This window comes from Octopus sinensis, linkage group LG11, assembly GCF_006345805.1.
Source record: "Octopus sinensis linkage group LG11, ASM634580v1, whole genome shotgun sequence".
In the NCBI taxonomy this organism is placed as follows: domain Eukaryota; kingdom Metazoa; phylum Mollusca; class Cephalopoda; order Octopoda; family Octopodidae; genus Octopus; species Octopus sinensis.
Window position 1 is genome coordinate 20,415,222 of NC_043007.1, and position 19,721 is coordinate 20,434,942.

Consider the following 19,721-nt stretch of genomic DNA (forward strand, 5'->3'; position numbering starts at 1 on the left):
TAGCTTGCTTACCAACCATATGGTTCTGGGTTCAGTCCCACTGCGTGGCACCTTGGGCAAGTGCCTTCAACTATAGCCTCGGGCCGACCAAAGCCTTGTGAGTGGATTTGGTAGACGGAAAACTGAAAGAAGCCTGTCGTATATATGTACATATATGTATGTGTGTTTGTCCCCCCAGCATTGCTTGACAACCGATGCTGGTGAGTTTACATTCCCGTAACTTAGCAGTTTGGCAAAAGAGACCGAACTGGGGTCAATATAATCGACTTAATCTGTTTGTCTGTCCTTGTTTGTCCTCTCTGTGGACTCTCCTACCTTTCACAAGAGACGACACAAGTGGTAGTTTCCCATCTATTTGCATTTTGGTTGGATGACGCTTCCACAAGAGATTTTGAGCTCTCATAAGGAGGCGAGTGTAGGTTCCATCCAACCGCCTCTCAAGCTTGTTATTCTTTGTAAGCCTAGTACTTATTTTATCGGTCTCTTTTCCCGAACCGCTAAGTTACGGGGAAGTAAACACACCAGCATCGGTTGTCAAGCGATGTTGGGGGGACAAACATTGACACACAAACTCACACACACACACACATACATACATATATATATATATATATATGATCATCATCATCATTGTTTAACGTCCACTGTCCATGCTAGCATGGGTTGGACTACTGAAACTGAAAGAAGCCTGTCATATATATGTATATATATAGATGTATATATACATGCATATATATATATGTATATATATATATATATGTATGTATATATATATATATATATATATATATAATATATATATATATATATATAATATATATATATATACATATATACGTAGGGCTTCTTTCAGTTTCCGTCTACCAAATCCACTCCCAAGGCTTTGATTGGCTCGAGGCTATAAGTAGAAGTGGGACTGAACCCGGAACCATGTGGTTGGGATGCAAGCTACTTACCACACAGCCACTCCTATGCCTATTTGTTTACAAAATATAAGATAAAATAAAAAATTGTCGGTTCCGGTATAGATCAATATTACTAAGAAATATTACTGCCGGTATGCCAAATCAGACAGTTTGAGAAGCACTGGTCTGAGGGTCCATAAGTCAAGAAAAAATGCTCTCGTAGGATCTAAAGTACATTAAAAAAATGTGCCGTGACATTTACCAAAGTTTTTAACTCATTTGCTTTATATTGCATGAAATATTTCATTAGTTATAATATATGTAATTTTTATCCTATATTCTCTACACTCTCTGAGTGGTTGGCATTAGGAAGGGCATCCAGCTGTAGAAACTCTGCCAGATCAAGACTGGAGCCTGGTGCAGCCATCTGGTTCGCCAGCCCTCAGTCATTCGTCCAACCCATGCTAGCATGGAAAGCGGACGTTAAACGATGATGATGATGATGATTCATAAATTTCATGTTTCAATGACAATGTCGTTATGTATGAAATTTACAACTACAGGGTAATTTCCTTTTTAACATTGGAAATTTTGAAAACTTTATTGAATGTGTTAAGGAACAATATCCATTGTAAATATTTTTGATAATATTTTTTTATATGATTTTTGAAATATATCATATAATTGTGGGATAATTAGAATATTATTTTTAATTTGTTTAAATTTTCATTTTTTTAAAAACTTGTGTACCATTCTCTACATAAAAATTTAAAAGTTACTAACTTTTACAATATTTACATTCAACGATATTTGTTAAATATCCGTGGAATGTAAATAATGTAAATAATGTAAATAATTCCTAATCTCTTAAATATAGAACTGTATTAATAACTTTTTTTTATCTCACTACTAATTTAGTTAATTTGTAATTTTATACATATTTTTAATTTTATTTTTTAATTTTTAATTTTGTGAAAATAATTTACAACATCAAAATAGGTCTTTACCCAGCTACTGACATAAGGTAACTAAAGGGATAAAAATAAAATTGTTGAAAAGGTACCAATTTTGAAAAATGTGTTGGTGGGGAAGCAGTTGCCCTCCTTGCTTCCTTGTTAGCTACATCACTGAATGTATATTGTGGTTTTGATTCCCAGACCAGCGGCTCATTGCATTCTTGAGCAAAACAATTTCACATTGCTTCAGCCCACTCAGTTGCAAAGGAGTAACCCTACAAGGGATTGGCATCCTGTCCAGGAGGAATGTTCTCTTGCCTACCTAGCCAGCAGGATGGCATCATTCGAGGGCTACAACAATGCATAGAAGTACATTGTGCCCAATAGTATATATATAAATATATATATATATACTCTTTTACTCTTCACTCTTTTACTTGTTTCAGTCCTTTGACTGCAGCCATGCTGGAGCACCGCCTTTAGTCAAGCAAATCGACCCCAGGACTTATTCTTTGTAAGCCCAGTACTTGTTCTATCGGTCTCTTTTGCCGAACCGCTAAGTGACGGCGACGTAAACACACCAGCATCGGTTGTCAAGCAATGCTAGGGGGACAAACACAGACACACAAACACGCACACACACACACATATATATATATACATATATACAACGGGCTTCTTTCAGTTTCTGTCTACCAAATCCACTCACAAGGCTTTGGTCGGCCCGAGGCTATAGTAGAAGACACTTGCCCAAGGTGCCACGCAGTGGGACTGAACCCAGAACCATGTGGTTGGTAAGCAAGCTATTTACCACACCTATATATCTATATATATATATATGTATAGGTGTAGGAGTGGCTTTGTGGTAGACAGAAACTGGAAGAAGCCCAGAAATTTTTTTTTTCAATCCCAGGGAGAAAATATAAATATTTCTCAGAATATGAACTCAGGTCCATAAACATACTGAACTTAGAATGTAATTATCATCACTTTAACTGACCTTCGTCTCATTATATCATCACTTGGGCCTGCTTTTAAATAAACTATGTCCTCAAAAGTTTGTGAACTCTGATCATTTTTAAATTACTGAGTGAAATACATAGAGAAAGAGGGGAGAGGGATGGCGGTGGGGGAAGAGAAAAGAATTTATGATTTATTTTACATTTAGTAGGACTCTGTGTGTGTGTTCATGTTTTATGATAAACTAGCAGTATCACCCGGCCTTGCTTGGGTTTGTTTCGACCCTTTAGAATTGGAATTTTTGAAAAGTAAAAATTTTGCATTATGTAGCTTGTTATTTTCTTTAACCCTTTTGATACCAACCCGGCTGAAACCGCCTCTGGCTCTGAGTACAAATGTCTTATTTTCATAAGTTCTGAATTAAATCTTCCACCAAACCTTAGTCACAATTTATGTTCCTAACACTAGCTTAATGATAACTAAGTTATTTTACTAAATTCTTTGTTATATTTAAAATAAATTGAATGAAACACAGAGCATCTCAAAATAAATACAGTAACGAAAGGGTTAAGTGAACATTTTTCTGGTTGAAATACACCGAAAAATGGCGACACAGCAGTCAAAAAATCATAAAAAATAGGGATTTTCATAGAAAAAAAGCACCTTTTTGATGTAAATAATTTTTGGTGTTAACATGGTCTGATTTGAATTTTTTCTACTACGGAAGGAAGAGCAAGCCTTCTTCTATCATACTCTTAATTTTGGTCAACTTGCGCCGCAGGGTCTCGAAGGAGATAGTGTTAGTTGAAGGCACATTTAGTAATTTACTAAAACAACTCTAATCTAGCAAAAGCCAAATATATTTCAATAAAAAAAGAATTTGGCACATGTTCTTGATAATTCCTGCCTGAGATTTTCAATTCTATTTGAATATTGTGTACAAAAAATCTTGCAACATTTACAAATTTGGAAATTTCTTAACCACTGTGCTCCACACACATGGCAAAAATGACTGCATGTCTTTCCACTTCTTGTGTTAGCATTTTTTCTTCCATGGGAGATCTGAAAGAAATAAAACCCATTTAATTACTCTCTTTTACTCTTTTACTTGTTTCAGTCATTTGACTGCTGGCATGCTGGAGCACCACCTTTAATCGAGCAACTCGACCCCAGGACTTACTCTTTGTAAGCCCAGTACTTATTCTATCGGTCTCTTTTGCTGAACTGCTAAGTGACGGGGACATAAACACACCAGCATCAATTGTCAAGCAATGCTAGGGGGACAAACACAGACACACAAACACACACACACATATATATATATATATATATACATATATACGACGGGCTTCTTTCAGTTTCCGTCTACCAAATCCACTCACAAGGCTTTGGTCGGCCCAAGTCTATAGTAGAAGACACTTGCCCAAGGTGCCACGCAGTGGGACTGAACCCGGAACCATGTGGTTGGTAAGCAAGCTACTTACCACACAGCCACTCCAAAGAGAGTTATATCTGGTTAATAAAGTGTCTTCAAATACTCCTGGCTCCTTGTATTCCATAATTATGAATAACTATTGATTGTAGAATGAAAAAAACTGCATTTTGAATATTTCTTCTGGAATTGCATGCATTAAAAAACTTTCCTTTCTTTTTTATGAAGATAAATGGTGAAACTGGCCAGAGATTCAGTTATGAAAGCCTTCAAAAAGATTCCATTAAAGTTTCCAATTCCTTTTTCCGTCTTGGTTTGCGAAAAGGAGATGTTGTTTGTTTGTATGGCTCGAACACACCTGAAATGCTTCATATTCTTTGTGGAGTCACAGCCATTGGTGGCATTATCAGTCCAGCGATGGCACAGATGTCTGTTGGTAAGAACTGATTTGTAATATAACACTACAACATTATACATGCATTTTGATTTTTTCCATTACATACATGCATTTTACTTGGTCTGAAATCTTGACTTTGAACAGCTTGACTTGCATTTTTTATTTGGTTTCATGATTTTTTTAAATATAATTTTGTTGTCACATATATATTGGGTTGTCACGAAAGTTTGTGCCGATTTTTAAAGGAAATAAAAGGGTCAATAAATACTTGCCATTACATTTTTTAATCAACCAAATATGAATGATTTTGTTGCACAATGCGTCTCCATCTTTCCTTTAACTTGAAAATACCCTCTTCTCAGAATTGAGGTGGTTTCATGGCAAAGAATTCATCAAGGTATCTTTTTACGTCATCCAAGGAATTGAAATTTTTACCATTAAGACTAATCTGCAGAGACCTGAATAAGTGGAAATCCGAAGGAGCAATATCTGGTGAATATGGAGGATGGGGTAACACATCCCAGCCGAGCTGCAGCAATTTTTGTCTGGTTCCCAAAGCATCAAGTGCCGAAAATGAACTTTATCTTCCATTTTAAAGGGTTACAAAATTAACACAGGTGATAGGAACATAAACCTTCTTCCACGAAAAGATAGCTTAAACTGTGCTCTAAATGGAAGTGTAGTCAAATCCTATTTTATGGACTCAACCATGTTCTAAAATAAGTCGAAAGGTAAGCTGCTATAAATCAGCACAAACTTTCCAGACAACCCAATATTTTGCAAGCATGTACTCAGAAATTATCAAATATGTTCGTCTCCACTGGACTTTTCTCTAACTCATTTTTTTGCAGCTTTGTCTTTGCAATAGTCAAGTAACAAGAAGAAATATGCTGATTTATTTCTGCCAATCATCATCAGATATAAATTTTAAAATTCCTGTGCCGATGGCCTCCCCTGGCACGTAAAAAGCACCATCCATACGTAGCCGATGCCTGGTTTCTGTGCCGGTGGCACATAAAAAGCACCAACCGATCGTGGCCATTGCCTGCCTCCCCTGGCACCTGTGCCGGTGGCATGTGTAAAAAGATTCGAGTGAGGTCGTTGCCAGTACTGCCTGACTGGCCCTCATGCCGGTGGCATGTAAAAGCACCCACTACACTCTCGGAGTGGTTGGCGTTAGGAAGGGCATACAGCTGTAGAAACTCTGCCAGAATAAGATTGGAGCCTGGTTCAGCCATCCGGTTCGCCAGTCCTCAGTCAAATCGTCCAACCCATGCTAGCATGGAAAGTGGACGTTAAATGATGATGATGGTGATGATGGTTCTCATATAGGGCGGTGAGCTGGCAGAATCGTTAGCACGCTGGTCGAAATGCTTAGCGGTATTTCATCTGCCGTTACGTTCTGAGTTCAAATTCTGCCGAGGTCGACTTTGCCTTTCATCCTTTCGGGGTCGATTAAATAAGTACCAGTTATGCACTGGGGTCGATAAAATCGACTTAATCCGCTTGTCTGTCCTGTGTTTAGCCCCTTGTGGGTAGTAAAGAAATAGGTTCTCATTCCACTGTTGGTAATGACTGATGTATACCATCATATGTCTTTTAGTTTACCATTGCAAATTTTCTTTTTCATCTCTGTTAATTATGGTTATACTGATTTTGTTTGTAGGAGAACTCGTGTCCCAGTTAAGAGATTCCCAGTCTAAATTTATTGTAACCACCCCAGAATGTGTTATTCGGGCTAAAGAAGCAGCCAAAAGAGCCAATGGTATTCAGGTATTTGTTATTGTAAATTTGTTACATTTTCACTACTCTGTTGTTTGTTTACTCAGGGTAAAACCAAAATTTGAAAAATAAATCTTTCACTGGAGAGCAAATATTTAAGAAAAAGTGGAAGTGGATTGGTAGCACGATTAGAAAAGACACACCAAATATAGCAAAAAGTGCTTTAAAGTGGAAACCGGTTGGATATAGAAAGAAAGGTAGGCCTAAGAACTTGTGGCATAGATCAACACAAAAGGAACTAGAGAAAGGGGGACATTTAGTGTTTTTAAGTTACTGGATTGTAACTATGTTGGGGCACTGCCTTCAAAATCAGAATTTGTACAATAAATCTTTCTCTGGAATTATTAAATAGTTTTTATTGGTTTCAAGTCATTGGACTGTGACCATGCTGGGGCACTGCCTTCAGAATCAAAATTGGAAAAGAAATTTTCCCTGGAAAAATCTGTTATTTCGTTTTTGAGAACTCATGTAAAGTTTATATGAAATAAAGAACAACATTAAAAAAATTATTGAGAAATCTCTTTAGATGCAATAGGTTTGCTTCAGTGTACCCCTTCTGAGAGATTGTTTGCATAACAAATCACATCACAGACTAAATAGGTTACTGAGAGAGAGAGAGGGGTGAGAAAGGGAGTGAGATGACAAGAGAAACATTAAACTTTCTGATGTCAAATAAATTGTCATTGTCATCATCATCATCATTTAATATCTGTTTTCCATGCTGGTATGGGTTGGACAGTTTGGCAGGAGCTGGCAAGCCCAGGAACAACATCAGGTTTCATTGTCTGTTTTGGCACGATTTCTACAGCTGGATGCACTTCCTAATATTTGCCATTTTAAAGACTGTACTGGGGCATTTTACATGGCACCAGCACCAGTGCTTTTCATGTGGCACCATCAGTAAAATTTTTATTTTTCTAAAATTTTCGTTGTGTCTTGCAACCTTTCCAATAGTTTTGACTCTATTGAAAAGAGTCAAAACTATTGAAAAGGTTGCAAGATGCAACGAAAATTTTAGGAAAATAAAAATAAGAAAAAGAAAATGGAAATTTTACCTGTGAGTGTGTTATATTATAAGGCACAAGAAGAAAATGACTCTCCCCAGACACAACAAAATACTCATTAAGTATTATTGCTTTAATCCTTTAGCATTTGGATTTCTCTCTCAAACATTATGCTTGTTTATTTACACTGTTTTAAACTAAGCATGCTTTATTCTGTACAAAAGTGTGATTGTTTATTTTTAGAATGACATTGTATGGTAGGTGTAAGAGGCTAGATCTGGTTAGTTTGAACCTAAAATGGGTAGAACGTTGGGGCCAGACATGCTGGATTAAGTGTTAAGGGGTTACATTTTCTTCTTGAAATTTTCAAGATGTCTTTATTTTCGTTCTCATCTTGCAGGAAACCATAGTATTAGGACAGGCTGAAGGTTGCCGACCATTTTCTGATCTACTCAGATCAGCAAGTTTTACTTATCCGGATGTACACATTAATCCTCGGAAAGACACAGCTCTTTTGCCATACTCAGCAGGATTATCAGGAAAACCTAAAGGTGTAATGCTGACACATCAAAATTTAATTTCTGCCATTGAGGCACTGAGGTACGATCATAATTTATCTTCTCTTTTTATTTTTATATTTTGTTTTAGTTATTGGACTGTGGCCATGCTGGAGCAACGCCTTGAAGGGTTTTAGTCAAACAAATCAACCCCCCCGGTACTTATTCTTAAAGTCTGGTAACTTACTTCTATCAGCATCTTTTACCAAATTTCTAGCTTACAGGAACATAAATAAACCAACACTGGTTGTCAAGCAGTGGCAGTGAGGAACAAACACAAATACAAAACCACACACACATACACGTGTGCACACACACACATGCACGCATACACACACACTTACACATGCACACACACACACACACACACACACACACACACACACACACACACAGAGGTCTTAACACAGTTTCTTATTTCTTTACTCCCCACATGGGGCTACATACAGAGGGGACAAACAAGTACAGACAAATGGAGTAAGTCGATTATATCGACCCCAGTGCGTAACTGGTACTTATTTAATCGACCCCAAATGGATGAAAGGCAAAGTCGACCTCGGCGGAATTTGAACTCAGAACGTAGAGACAGACGAAATACCGCTAAGCATTTCGCCCGGTGTGCTAACGGCTCTGCCGGCTCGCCGCCTTTGATTGACACAGTTTCTGTCAATCAAGTTTCTGTGAATTTGATTGACACAGTTTCTGTCAATCAAGTTTCTGTGAATTTGATTGACACAGTTTCTGAGATGAAAAACAGGCCTTTCATGATACCCTCATAGCCAAGAACCCTTTAGCACTCCCTTGTATATACATACATGATAGACTTCTTTCAGTTTCTATCTACTAAATTCACTTGCATGGCTTTGGTTAGCCCAGGGCTGTAATAGAAGACACTTCTTCAAAATACCGTACAGTTGAATTAAACCGCTCAGTTGGGAAGCAGGCTTCTTAACCACTTAACCATTCCTTCACCTGTATAAATTAAAATCTACCTTTATATTTTTATGTAAGGACCTTTTTGTTAATTTATTGTAAACACCAGCTCTGTAGTAATAAAACTAACTGAAACATATAACAGTTGTTTTCAATTAGAAATATTATCATGGAAGGATTAATAAGTTCTCATATTAGTAACTCTAATCCTTAGCATTTAAATCAGCCATATCCTTTCAAAATATTCTACCTGTTTTATGTGCAAACTGGTCAGATCTGGTCTTTCACACCAACCCTACAATATCATTTTAAAAATTAAGTTACCTCAGCAAAATCTTAAAGCTATAAAATAATACATGATTCGTTCAAAACAATGTGAAAAAATAAGTATCACCGGAAATCCTCGAATATAGTCCGCCCTTGAGTATAATATGCAGGGAATTTTTAGGGGCTGTACCTCTGAAAAACCTAAACCTAATGTATAATATGCATCCCTTCTCTAACTTGAGTCAAGCAGGTCTATATAACGTCCTTGGTTTGTAAAAATGTATACAGTAACGTCCTTTATTATTATTGTATATATTAATAATGCAAACGTGTAGCTTTTTTGTGCATTTTGTTTGCAGAAAATAAAGAAATAACAGTAATAACGTTTAATAAATGTTGCTTACTGCAAGTTATGGATGATTCTTTTATGATTTCATTGCTTTCAGGCTTAGCTTAAGGTAGTTTCGCGCTCGACATCACAACATGCATCTGAAGCATGGAACAAACTGCCGGCATCAGTTGTTAGTTGTCGGAGCACTGCATCCTTCAAGGCTTCCAGGCTTCCTGAGATTCGCCAACACTACACCTGATTTTCTCCCCTCCATACACATGCAAGCATGTATCTGACTCATACACTGTTCATTTCCCAGGCATTTGTACATTACCGCATATGCTTTATACGCACTTCTGACAGGTTGTGGTGCACCTGAGCACTGTATACATTAATTTCATTATTATTATTATTATTATTATTATTATTATTATTATTATCATTATTATTATTATTATTATTATTAATAATAAACATTGCCAGACAGCAAATAGAGACTCGGACATTGCTTAGAAAATATTTTTCATTTTTAACCTCGATATAGTACGCACTAGGGATTTTGATTTTGACCCTTAAATTTTGGGGAAAAAATGCAGATTATACTCGAGGATTTACGGTACTTTTGACAGAATAATGTGACTGCTGAAGGGTTAAAAGTATTATCCTTATGCGATTACTTGTTACGAACAATCATACTTTTATTTGTCACAAATTTATTTATTTCAGACAACCTGACTACATTACATTTGAGGCAGGAAAGGACCATAATGTAATGGTGTTTCCTTTGACCCACGCATCTGGACTAGTTATGGGTTTTGGTATCTCGTTGGTACAAGGGGCCACCATTGTGACTCTCAACAGATTTGAAGCTCGGTCGTATTTGGAATCTTTTCAGAAATACAAGGTACACTCAGTTATTTTAAGTGATGAGGCTTGTTTGCAATCTTTATTTCACCTGTGAGAACAAAAGATAGTTATTTAACTGATTTTTATGATATAAAAGTTTTTTTTTCTGCCCTTTTCAAGCCTAGCCAGGCTCATGGGCCCAGTTTCCCAGTTTCTGTGGCATATGTGTCTCCCCCCAGCTGGACGGGATACCAGTCCATTGCAGCATTACTCAAGAAACAGGAAGAAAGAGTGAGAGAAAGTTGAAGCAAAAGAGTACAACAGGAGTCGCCACCCCCCCCCCAGCTGGAGCATTGTGGAGCTTTAGGTGTTTTTGCTCAATAAACACACACAACGCCCGGTCTGGGAATCGAAACCGCAATCCTCCGACCATGAGTCCGCTACCCTAACCACCGGGCCATTGTGCCTCCACAGTTTTTCTATATAGATTTACATAAATGTACCCATCAACATACCACCAGTGAACAAAAAAATTATTTTTCCCTGTTATGATTTTATTAATTACTAATCATATGTGATTAAATTTTACTTTAGATATTATTCCAACCATGAAATAATTTCATTCCTATGATTCATTTATCACTGATTCATTTTTTTTTATTAACCAAACACTCATAATAGATGTATTATGTTTTTTTTATATAGTTTATCCCTATGATAGCTACAGGTCTGCTCAGTCAGGATAGGCCTAGGGCTAAACAGTAACAATAATAAATGAATTTAATAATTAATTTTTCAATTGGTTTTTTTAACCTTGCAGGGAACATTTACCATGGCAACACCATCAATGATATCATCTTTCAACTCCCATCCTCTTGTGCAAGAAACTGATCTTTCCAGTCTAAAGACGATCGTAAGTCAATCGGGATATCTGAACCCTAATCTCATTCAACAACTTTCTGAAAAACTGAAGGGAGTAAATATAAGACAAGGTAATTGCTGCTACAATTATAAATTATCTAGTATTTATTTGTTCTTTGCCATAGCTCCATATTGCTTATGTGTTCGGGCCATCTAATTTTAAGTATACTACGCAAGCATCTGTTGATGAATGATTGTATTTGCTTATTTGACTTAACTGTTGTTTGCCATGTCTCAGCCCCATACAATAACACCGCTTTTACGTTAGTGTTAAAAATTCTTATTTTGTTCTTTATTGAAATTACACTTGCGCTCCATACTTTTCGACTAGGGAGCAAATATTTAAGAAAAAGTGGAAGTGGATTGGTAGCACAATTAGAAAAGACACACCAAATGTAGCGAAAAGTGCTTTAAAGTGGAAACCGGTTGGATATAGAAAGAAAGGTAGGCCTAAGAACTCGTGGCGGAGATCAACACAAAAGAAACTAGAGAAAGGGGGACAGTTATGGCAGAGTATAAGTACAGAAGTGAAAAATTATGCGACATGGAATTCAACTATATAAGTGGCCTATACTCCACGTTGGAGGGCTGGAGGAGGAGGAGGAGGAGGAGGAGGAGGAGGAGGAGGAAGAAGAAGAAGAAGAAGAAGAAGAAGAAGAAGAAGACAGCTTCATTCAATGTTTAACTTTTTCATCATGTATGTTGATAAAACCAGCCATAAAATGTCACTTCTAAACATGGAGGGATATCTTACTTATTATCTCCAAAGTACTTCTCAAAGACAGGTTCTGTATGTAAAGGTAGATAAGTTCTGATCTGCAATCACCTTTCTCAGAACCACCTACAGTACCCTAGACAATCGCCATACAAGATATGGTATGACTGGTTCACAAGGTATGAATGAATTTAAACTATATTCACTTTAAGCAAAGATACTTAAGACATAGGAAAATAGCTGTGGCTGTAGGATAATTAACGGTGCAACACAGAGGGGACAAACAAGGACAGACAAATGGATTAAGTTGATTATATCTACCCCAGTGCGTAACTGGTACTTATTTAATTGACCCCAAAAGATGAAAGGCAAAGTCGACCTCGGTGGAATTTGAACTCAGGACGTAATGGCAGATGAAATACCTATTTCTTTACTACCCACAAGGGGCTAAACATAGAGGGGCAAACGGATTAAGTCGATTATATCGACTCCAGTGCATAACTGGTACTTATTTAATCGACCCCAAAAGGATGAAAGGCAAAGTCGACCTCGGCAGAATTTGAACTCAGAATGTAGCGGCAGACGAAATTCCACTAAGCATTTCACCCGGCGTACTAACGTTTCTGCCAGCTCGCCACCTTTAATTGATAAATAAATACCAGTGAGATACTAGGGTTAATTCAGTTAACTATATTCAGTTCCAAATAAATCAGTCCTCTGCCTTTTGAAAAACAACCCTTTTAAATTAGAAATATTGAATTTCTAAATGTCTCAAAGAGACATGAGCGGTGGTGGAGTGAAAGAGTGGTTGTATAATTTCAACATAACGTGACAGTTCCATAAAGGGAATTACACCACTGCTATATAGCCCTAGGAAGCATCGACGTTTCCTGTTGGCTTTGATACATTTTCTGTGTCCTTATATTTGCGAAGGGGAGGCAAGCACCCTTAAACTTTAATGCAAGAATCTTATTTTGTCTATTTGCTATCATGGATTTTTGATTAAAAAAATAACTTCTTCAGGTTATGGACTGACAGAAACATGCGGTGTTGGCATGGCAACTCCTGCAAGCAACATAAAGAATGGTTCTGTTGGGGTTCCAGTTCCTGGAATGGAAGTCAAAGTAGGTTCCTCTCCATTTATTTCATCAACTGTAACACCATATCAGAGATTTTACAAACATACAATCATATGTTCTGTTTTATCATCTTTGCCATGAAATCACAATGATACCGAATCATCATACACATGATTATCATTGCTATTATTTTTATCCCCATCCAGTTAATTGATTCAAAGACCAAGACAGACACAACCAACGAACGAAAAGGTGAAATTTGCTTCCGTGGGCCAAGTGTTACTTCTAAGTTCTGGAAACACAGAGACAATAATGAAGAAATGCTCTTGGAGGACAACTGGCTCAGAACAGGTAATGACAACTAATGTCTATGTGTGTTTTAATTTTGCATCCAATTAAATACTGGGTTGTCCAGAAAGTACGTGCCGATTTTTTAAGGAAAGAAAAAGGTCAATAAATACTTGCCGTTACATTTTTAATCAACCAAATATGAACGATTTCGTTGCACAATGCATCTCCATCTTTCCTTTAACTTGAAAATACACTCTTCCCAGAATTGAGGTGGTTTCGTGGCAAAGAATTCATCAAGGTATCTTTTTACGTCATCCAAGGAATTGAAATTTTTACCATTAAGACTATTCTACAGAGACCTGAATAAGTGGAAATCCGAAGGAGCAATATCTGGTGAATATGGAGGGTGGGGTAACACATCCCAGCCGAGCTGCAGCAATTTTTGTCTGGCTCCCAAATCACCAAGTGCCGAAAATGAACTTTCTTATCTTCCATTTTAAAAGGTTACAGAATTAACACAGGTGATAGGAACATAAACCTTCTTCCACGAAAAGATAGCTTAAACTGTGATTTAAATGGAGGTGTAGTCAAATCCTATTTTATGGACTCAACCATGTTCTAAAATAAGTCGAAAGGTAAGCTACTATAAATCGGCACAAACTTTCCGGACGAAAGAAGCCTGTTGTATATATGTATATATATGTATGTGTGTGTCTGTGTTTGTCCCTCTAGCATTGCTTGACAACCGATGCTGGTGTGTTTACGTCCCCGTCACTTAGCGGTTCGGCAAAAGAGACCGATAGAATAAGTACTAGGCTTACAAAGAATAAGTCCCGGGATCGATTTGCTCAACTAAAAGATGGTGCTCCAGCATGGCCGCAGTCAAATGACTGAAACAAGTAAAAGAGTAAAAGAGTAAGCCCAATATACATACACCACAGAATCCAGAAAACCGGTCTTATGAACCTCTGGCATTGTGTTCCAGTGTTTGTTTTGGCATGGTTTCTACAGTCAAATGCCCTTTTAATGACAATGACAACAATTTGTAACAGTTATATGTAAGGATTATGCTGCATTGAAGCATTGAATAAAAGACTGAAGGAGAATAATATCAATTGCTTATTTTATTAATATGATTATTATGCAACAGGCAATTAATTCTTTTTCTTTGATCACTTGGTGCCTAACCAAAGAGCACACACCTTTCTTCCTCACTTCAAGTATAGCCTGTCATGTGCAACTCAAGAAGTATCATTCTTTCTATCCAACTAAACTGTATTACTATATATATATATATATATGTATATATAGGTGCAGGAGTGGGTGTGTGGTATGAGGGAAGGAAGTGGGGCAGAATAGGTTCTTGTTTTAGGCAAACAGAAATGAAATGAATTTTTACCTTTTTATAATTTCAGGTGACGTTGGAACTTGTGACAGTGAAGGACACTATAAGATTGTTAACACAATCAAAACGTTAATTAAATATAAGGGGTGCCAGGTGAGGTATCTTGCTTATTTCTTCATGTTTCATTAGAAATTTGTTTTTGTATTTTCATGCTAGGAAATTGTTTGAAACTTGTAACTGTAGCCTGCATTGACTGGGTTTATGGAAAGCATGCAACAAAGTTGCACAACCTTTGAGGACTTATGTCTTGAAGCAGTGTCCAGAGGCTAAGTTTCTTACATTTACATGCAAAACAATGACACACAACTTGGAACATAAATAAATATATACATACATATATATACATATATTCTTCCCTCTCAGAACCTTACAGTAGTCTGGAACAACCAAATCTTAGTCAGTCAGTTAATGGGCTCCACTACCTCAAATGTTCTTAAAATTTAAATCCACATCTTTGTCTATGTATCTACCTTCTCTATAATGTTGCCACTTGATACGAAAATTTTTGTATTAATGGAAAACCTCTATAATTGGCTGATGAGTGCTCAGCATTTTAAAACTGTTGTAATACTTACAACATTTAATAAAATGATGTAGTATGAAACGATTGTACCAAATTACCGGAGTCATTCTTGTTGCTTATTTTGATTACACACATATATATACATACATATATATATATATATCATCATCATCATCATCGTCGTCATCATCGTTCAACATCCATTTTCCATGCTAACATGGGTTGGACGGTTCGACCAGGGTCCGGGAAGCCAGGAGGCTGCACCAGGCTCCAGTCTGATCTGGCAGTGTTTCTACAGCTGGATGCCTTCCTAACGCCAACCACTCCGTGAGTGTAGTGGGTGCTTTTTACATGCCACCGGCAAACGGCCACAATCAGTTGGTGCTTTTACTTGTCACTGACACGGACGCCAGTCAGGCGGCGCTGGCATCTGCCACGTTCGGACGGTGCTTTTTACATGTCACTGGCACGGGTATCTTTATACATACATACATGCAAACACATAAATATACATATGCATCCACTAGTCGTCCTTCCATCCGTCCATCCTTCCTTCCTACCAACCAACCAACCAACCAGCCAACCAACTGGCAGACTTGTTAAAACAATGCATGAAATGTTTTGTGATATTATTCTAAATATTTATTCAACTATAGGCGCAGGAGTGGCTGTGGTAAGTAGCTTGCTTACCAACCACACGGTTCCAGGTTCAGTCCCACAGCGTGGCACCTTGAGCAAGTGTCTTCTACTAGAGCCTCGGGCTGACCAAAGCCTTGTGAGTGGATTTGGTAGACGGAAACTGAAAGAAGCCCGTCGTATATATATATTTATATATGTGTGTTTGTGTGTCTGTATTTGTCCCTCTAGCATTGCTTGACAACCAATGCTGGTGTAGTGTGTTTATGTCCCCGTTACCTAGCGGTTCGGCAAAAGAGACCGATAGAATAAGTACTGGGCTTACAAAAGAATAAGTCCCGGGGTCGAGTTGCTCGACTAAAAGGCGGTGCTCCAGCATGGCCGCAGTCAAATGACTGAAACAAGTAAAAGAGTAAAAGAGTATAGTCGTGGGGCCAACCAAAACCTTGTGAATGGATTTGGTGAACAGAAACTGAAATAAGCCTGTCGTGTGTGCATGTGTATGATATGTAGGCATGTGAGTGTATGCATGTATATTACCAAGCATTGTCTGGGGGTGAGAATTAAAGAGTCAAGGAATATATATATCAAACAAAATCAATCTGGTTTACATTCTGTAGGTTTCTCCTGAGGAAATTGAAGATCTTCTTCTACAACACCCAGCTGTGTTAGATGTTGCTGTGTTTGGCTTGCCTGATAAAGAAGCTGGTGAAGTACCAACGGCTCTGGTTGTCCAGCAAAGGAAAGTCGACCAGAAAGAACTACAAAATTTTGTCCAAGGTTCGGTTTTTTAAAACATTATATATATAATCATCATCATCATTTAGCGTCCGTTTTCCATACTAGCATGGGTTGGACGGTTCAACTGGGGTCTGTGAAGCCGGAAGGCCGCATCAGGCCCAGTCAGATCTGGCAGTGTTTCTGCGGCTGGATGCCCTTCCTAACGCCAACCACTCCGTGAGTGTAGTGGGTGCTTTTTACGTGCCACCTGCACAGGTGCCAGACGGAGCTGGCAAACGGCCACGAACGGATGGTGTTTTTATGTGCCACCGGCACGGGGGCCAGGCGAGGCTGGCAATGGACACGAACGGATGGTGCTTTTACGTGCCACTGGCACGGGGGCCAGGCGAGGCTGGCAGTAGACACGACGATCGGATGGTTCGCTTAACCACAGCTGCAACTTCCACTGATGTTGATTGGCCTCAATTTTGGTTCTGCTTTCTGATGACTGTTCTCACTGGTCTTGCCGGGTCTTCTCATGCACAGCATACTTCCATAGGTCTCGGTCTCTAGTCATTTCCTTGGTGAGACCTAAAGTTCGAAGGTCGTGCTTCACCACCTCGTCCCAGGTTTTCCTGGGTCTACCTCTTCCACAGGTCCCCTCAACTGCCAGGGTGTGGCACTTTTTCACACACCTAACTACATCCATTCTCGCCACATGACCATACCACCGCAATCGTCTATCTTGCACACAACTGATGCTTCTTAGGTTCAACTTTTCTCTCAAGGTACTTACACTCTGTCGATTATGAATACTGACATTACACATCCATCAGAGCATACTAGCTTCATTTCTTGCGAGCTTACGCAAATCCTCAGCAGTCACAGCCCATGTTTCACTACCATGTAGCATGGCTGTACGTACACATGCATCATACAATCTGCCTTATATATATATATATAGCCTGGGGCGGTGAGCTGGCAGAAACGTTAGCATGCCGGGCGAAATGCGTAGCCGTATTTCTTCTGCCATTACATTCTGAGTTCAAATTCCGCCGAGGTTGACTTTGCCTTTCATCCTTTCGGGGGTCGATAAATTAAGTACCAGTTATGCACTGGGGTCGATGTAATCGACTTAATCCGTTTGTCTGTCCCTTCTGTTTAGCCCCTTGTGGGTAATAAAGAAACAGATAATTGTTAATATCCAGTACCACTGCCGTAGTCTCCTTTAGAGAGACTTAGAAATAATAATATTTTGATTATTAGATGGATTAGTTAAAAAATTGATTTTTCCTATTTCTTTTTCCAGACAATGCAGCATCATACAAGCAGCTGAGAGGTGGCATTAAGTTTCACACAGAAATCCCTCGTCTTCCAGACGGAACTATATCACGACAAAAGATTCGTGATTGGTTTTTGGAATTTCATAAAAGAGGTTAAATATATTCACTATAATATCAAGTCTATTTCTGAGAAACATTCCATGTAAAATACAGAAAGAAAAAAAGATATATTTTTTGTAATTAAAAAAAAAATGATTCAAATGTAATTAATTACCTACAGACAGCAGTGTACATCAACCTGCCTTTACTCAAAAGAGAATTTTGTGCAGTATTCGTTTTAAAATATTTTAGATATTAAATAACCTGTTACAACAATGCTCTTTCTTATTCATTTCTTATAACTTGTGCAAAGGACAAACAACTTTAGTCTTTTAACAAATCGATTTTGTTATTGTCCAAAATCAAACCAAATCAAAATCGATGAACATCAATGGAATTTGTATCTTTGTGGTACCAGTGCCGGTGGCACATAAGAAAACCATCCGAACGTGGCCGTAGCCAGTACCGCATCGACTGGCCTTCGTGCTGTGGGCACGTAACAAACACCATCCGATCGTGGCCGTACGCCAGCCTCGTCTGGCACCTGTGTCGGTGGCACATAAAAAACAACATCAGAGCGTGGCCGTTCGCCAGCCTCGTCTGGCACCTGTGTCGGTGGCACATAAAATCACCCACTACACTCTCAGAGTGGTTGGCGTTAGGAAGGGCATCCAGCTTTAGAAACACTGCCAGATCTGACTGGCCTGGTGCAGCCTTCGGGCTTCCCAGACCCCTGTTGAACCGTCCAAACCATGCTAGCATGGAAAGCGGACGTTAAATGATGATGATGATGTTTCTTTTAATTAAAATGTCTGTTGTATATTCGAGCTTTGGTGTTGGAGAAGACTTTTACGGATTCCATGGACAGCGAGGCTCACCAGTGGAGAAGTTCTTAAGCAGATCAGGCTGAAAATGTCGCTAGAAGCTAGGATCACCAAGCTTAGATTGGCATATTTTGGTCATATTATGTGGAGAAAATCCCTGGAGAAGGACATCATGCTCAGAATGGTCAGTGGCAAGAGAGGAAGAGGCCGACCAAGAACCCGCTGGCTTGACACCATCAAGAGTGATACTGGAATGGACATAGCCAATCTGAAAGAAGTGGCCCAGGATAGAACTGACTGGAGGACACTGATCCGAGTAACCGAGAGTTGACTTTGACTGAGCGGATAGATAGATATTTTTATATTTCTGAAATACTTTAATAAGCTACATAAAGCGATGAACTGGCAGAATCGTTACCACGCCGGGCAGAATACATAGCAGCGTTGCTTACATTTCTTAGTTCAAATTCCACCAAGGCCAACTTTGCTTTTTCAATAGGTGTAGGAGTGGCTGTGTGGTAAGTAGCTTGCTTACCAACCACATGGTTCCGGGTTCAGTCCCACTGCATGGCACCTTCAGCAAGTGTCTTCTACTATAGCCTCAGGTCGACCAAAGCCTTGTGAGTGGATTTGGTAGACAGAAACTGATGGGATGCCTGTCCATTACAGGATTACCCATTTTTGCCAGCTAAGTGGACTAGACCAACATGAAATGAAATGTTTTACTAAAGAGCACAACACATCGCCTGGTCCAGGAACCAAAACCTATTTCTTTACTACCCACAAGGGGCTAAACACAGAGAGGACAAATAAGGACAGACAAACGAATTAAGTCGATTATATCGACCCCAGTAT

The 19,721-nt window shown here is 38.6% G+C and overlaps 1 protein-coding gene across 2 annotated transcripts in view; it reads left to right on the top strand.

Annotated features, from left to right (window-relative positions):
- Positions 1-18,318, top strand: part of LOC115217415 (4-coumarate--CoA ligase 1-like) — a 25,230-nt gene extending 6,912 nt beyond the window's left edge. For both annotated transcript variants that reach the window (XM_036507181.1, XM_029787108.2), the window contains 10 exons: positions 4,482-4,689; positions 6,317-6,423; positions 7,837-8,036; positions 10,251-10,428; positions 11,191-11,362; positions 13,030-13,130; positions 13,292-13,436; positions 14,792-14,874; positions 16,561-16,720; positions 17,970-18,318. In XM_036507181.1, the coding sequence (XP_036363074.1) occupies positions 4,482-4,689; positions 6,317-6,423; positions 7,837-8,036; positions 10,251-10,428; positions 11,191-11,362; positions 13,030-13,130; positions 13,292-13,436; positions 14,792-14,874; positions 16,561-16,720; positions 17,970-18,100 (1,485 nt within the window). In that variant the 3' untranslated portion in view covers positions 18,101-18,318. The remainder of the gene's footprint in view (positions 1-4,481; positions 4,690-6,316; positions 6,424-7,836; positions 8,037-10,250; positions 10,429-11,190; positions 11,363-13,029; positions 13,131-13,291; positions 13,437-14,791; positions 14,875-16,560; positions 16,721-17,969) is intronic.
- The last annotated feature ends 1,403 nt before the right edge of the window (positions 18,319-19,721 follow it).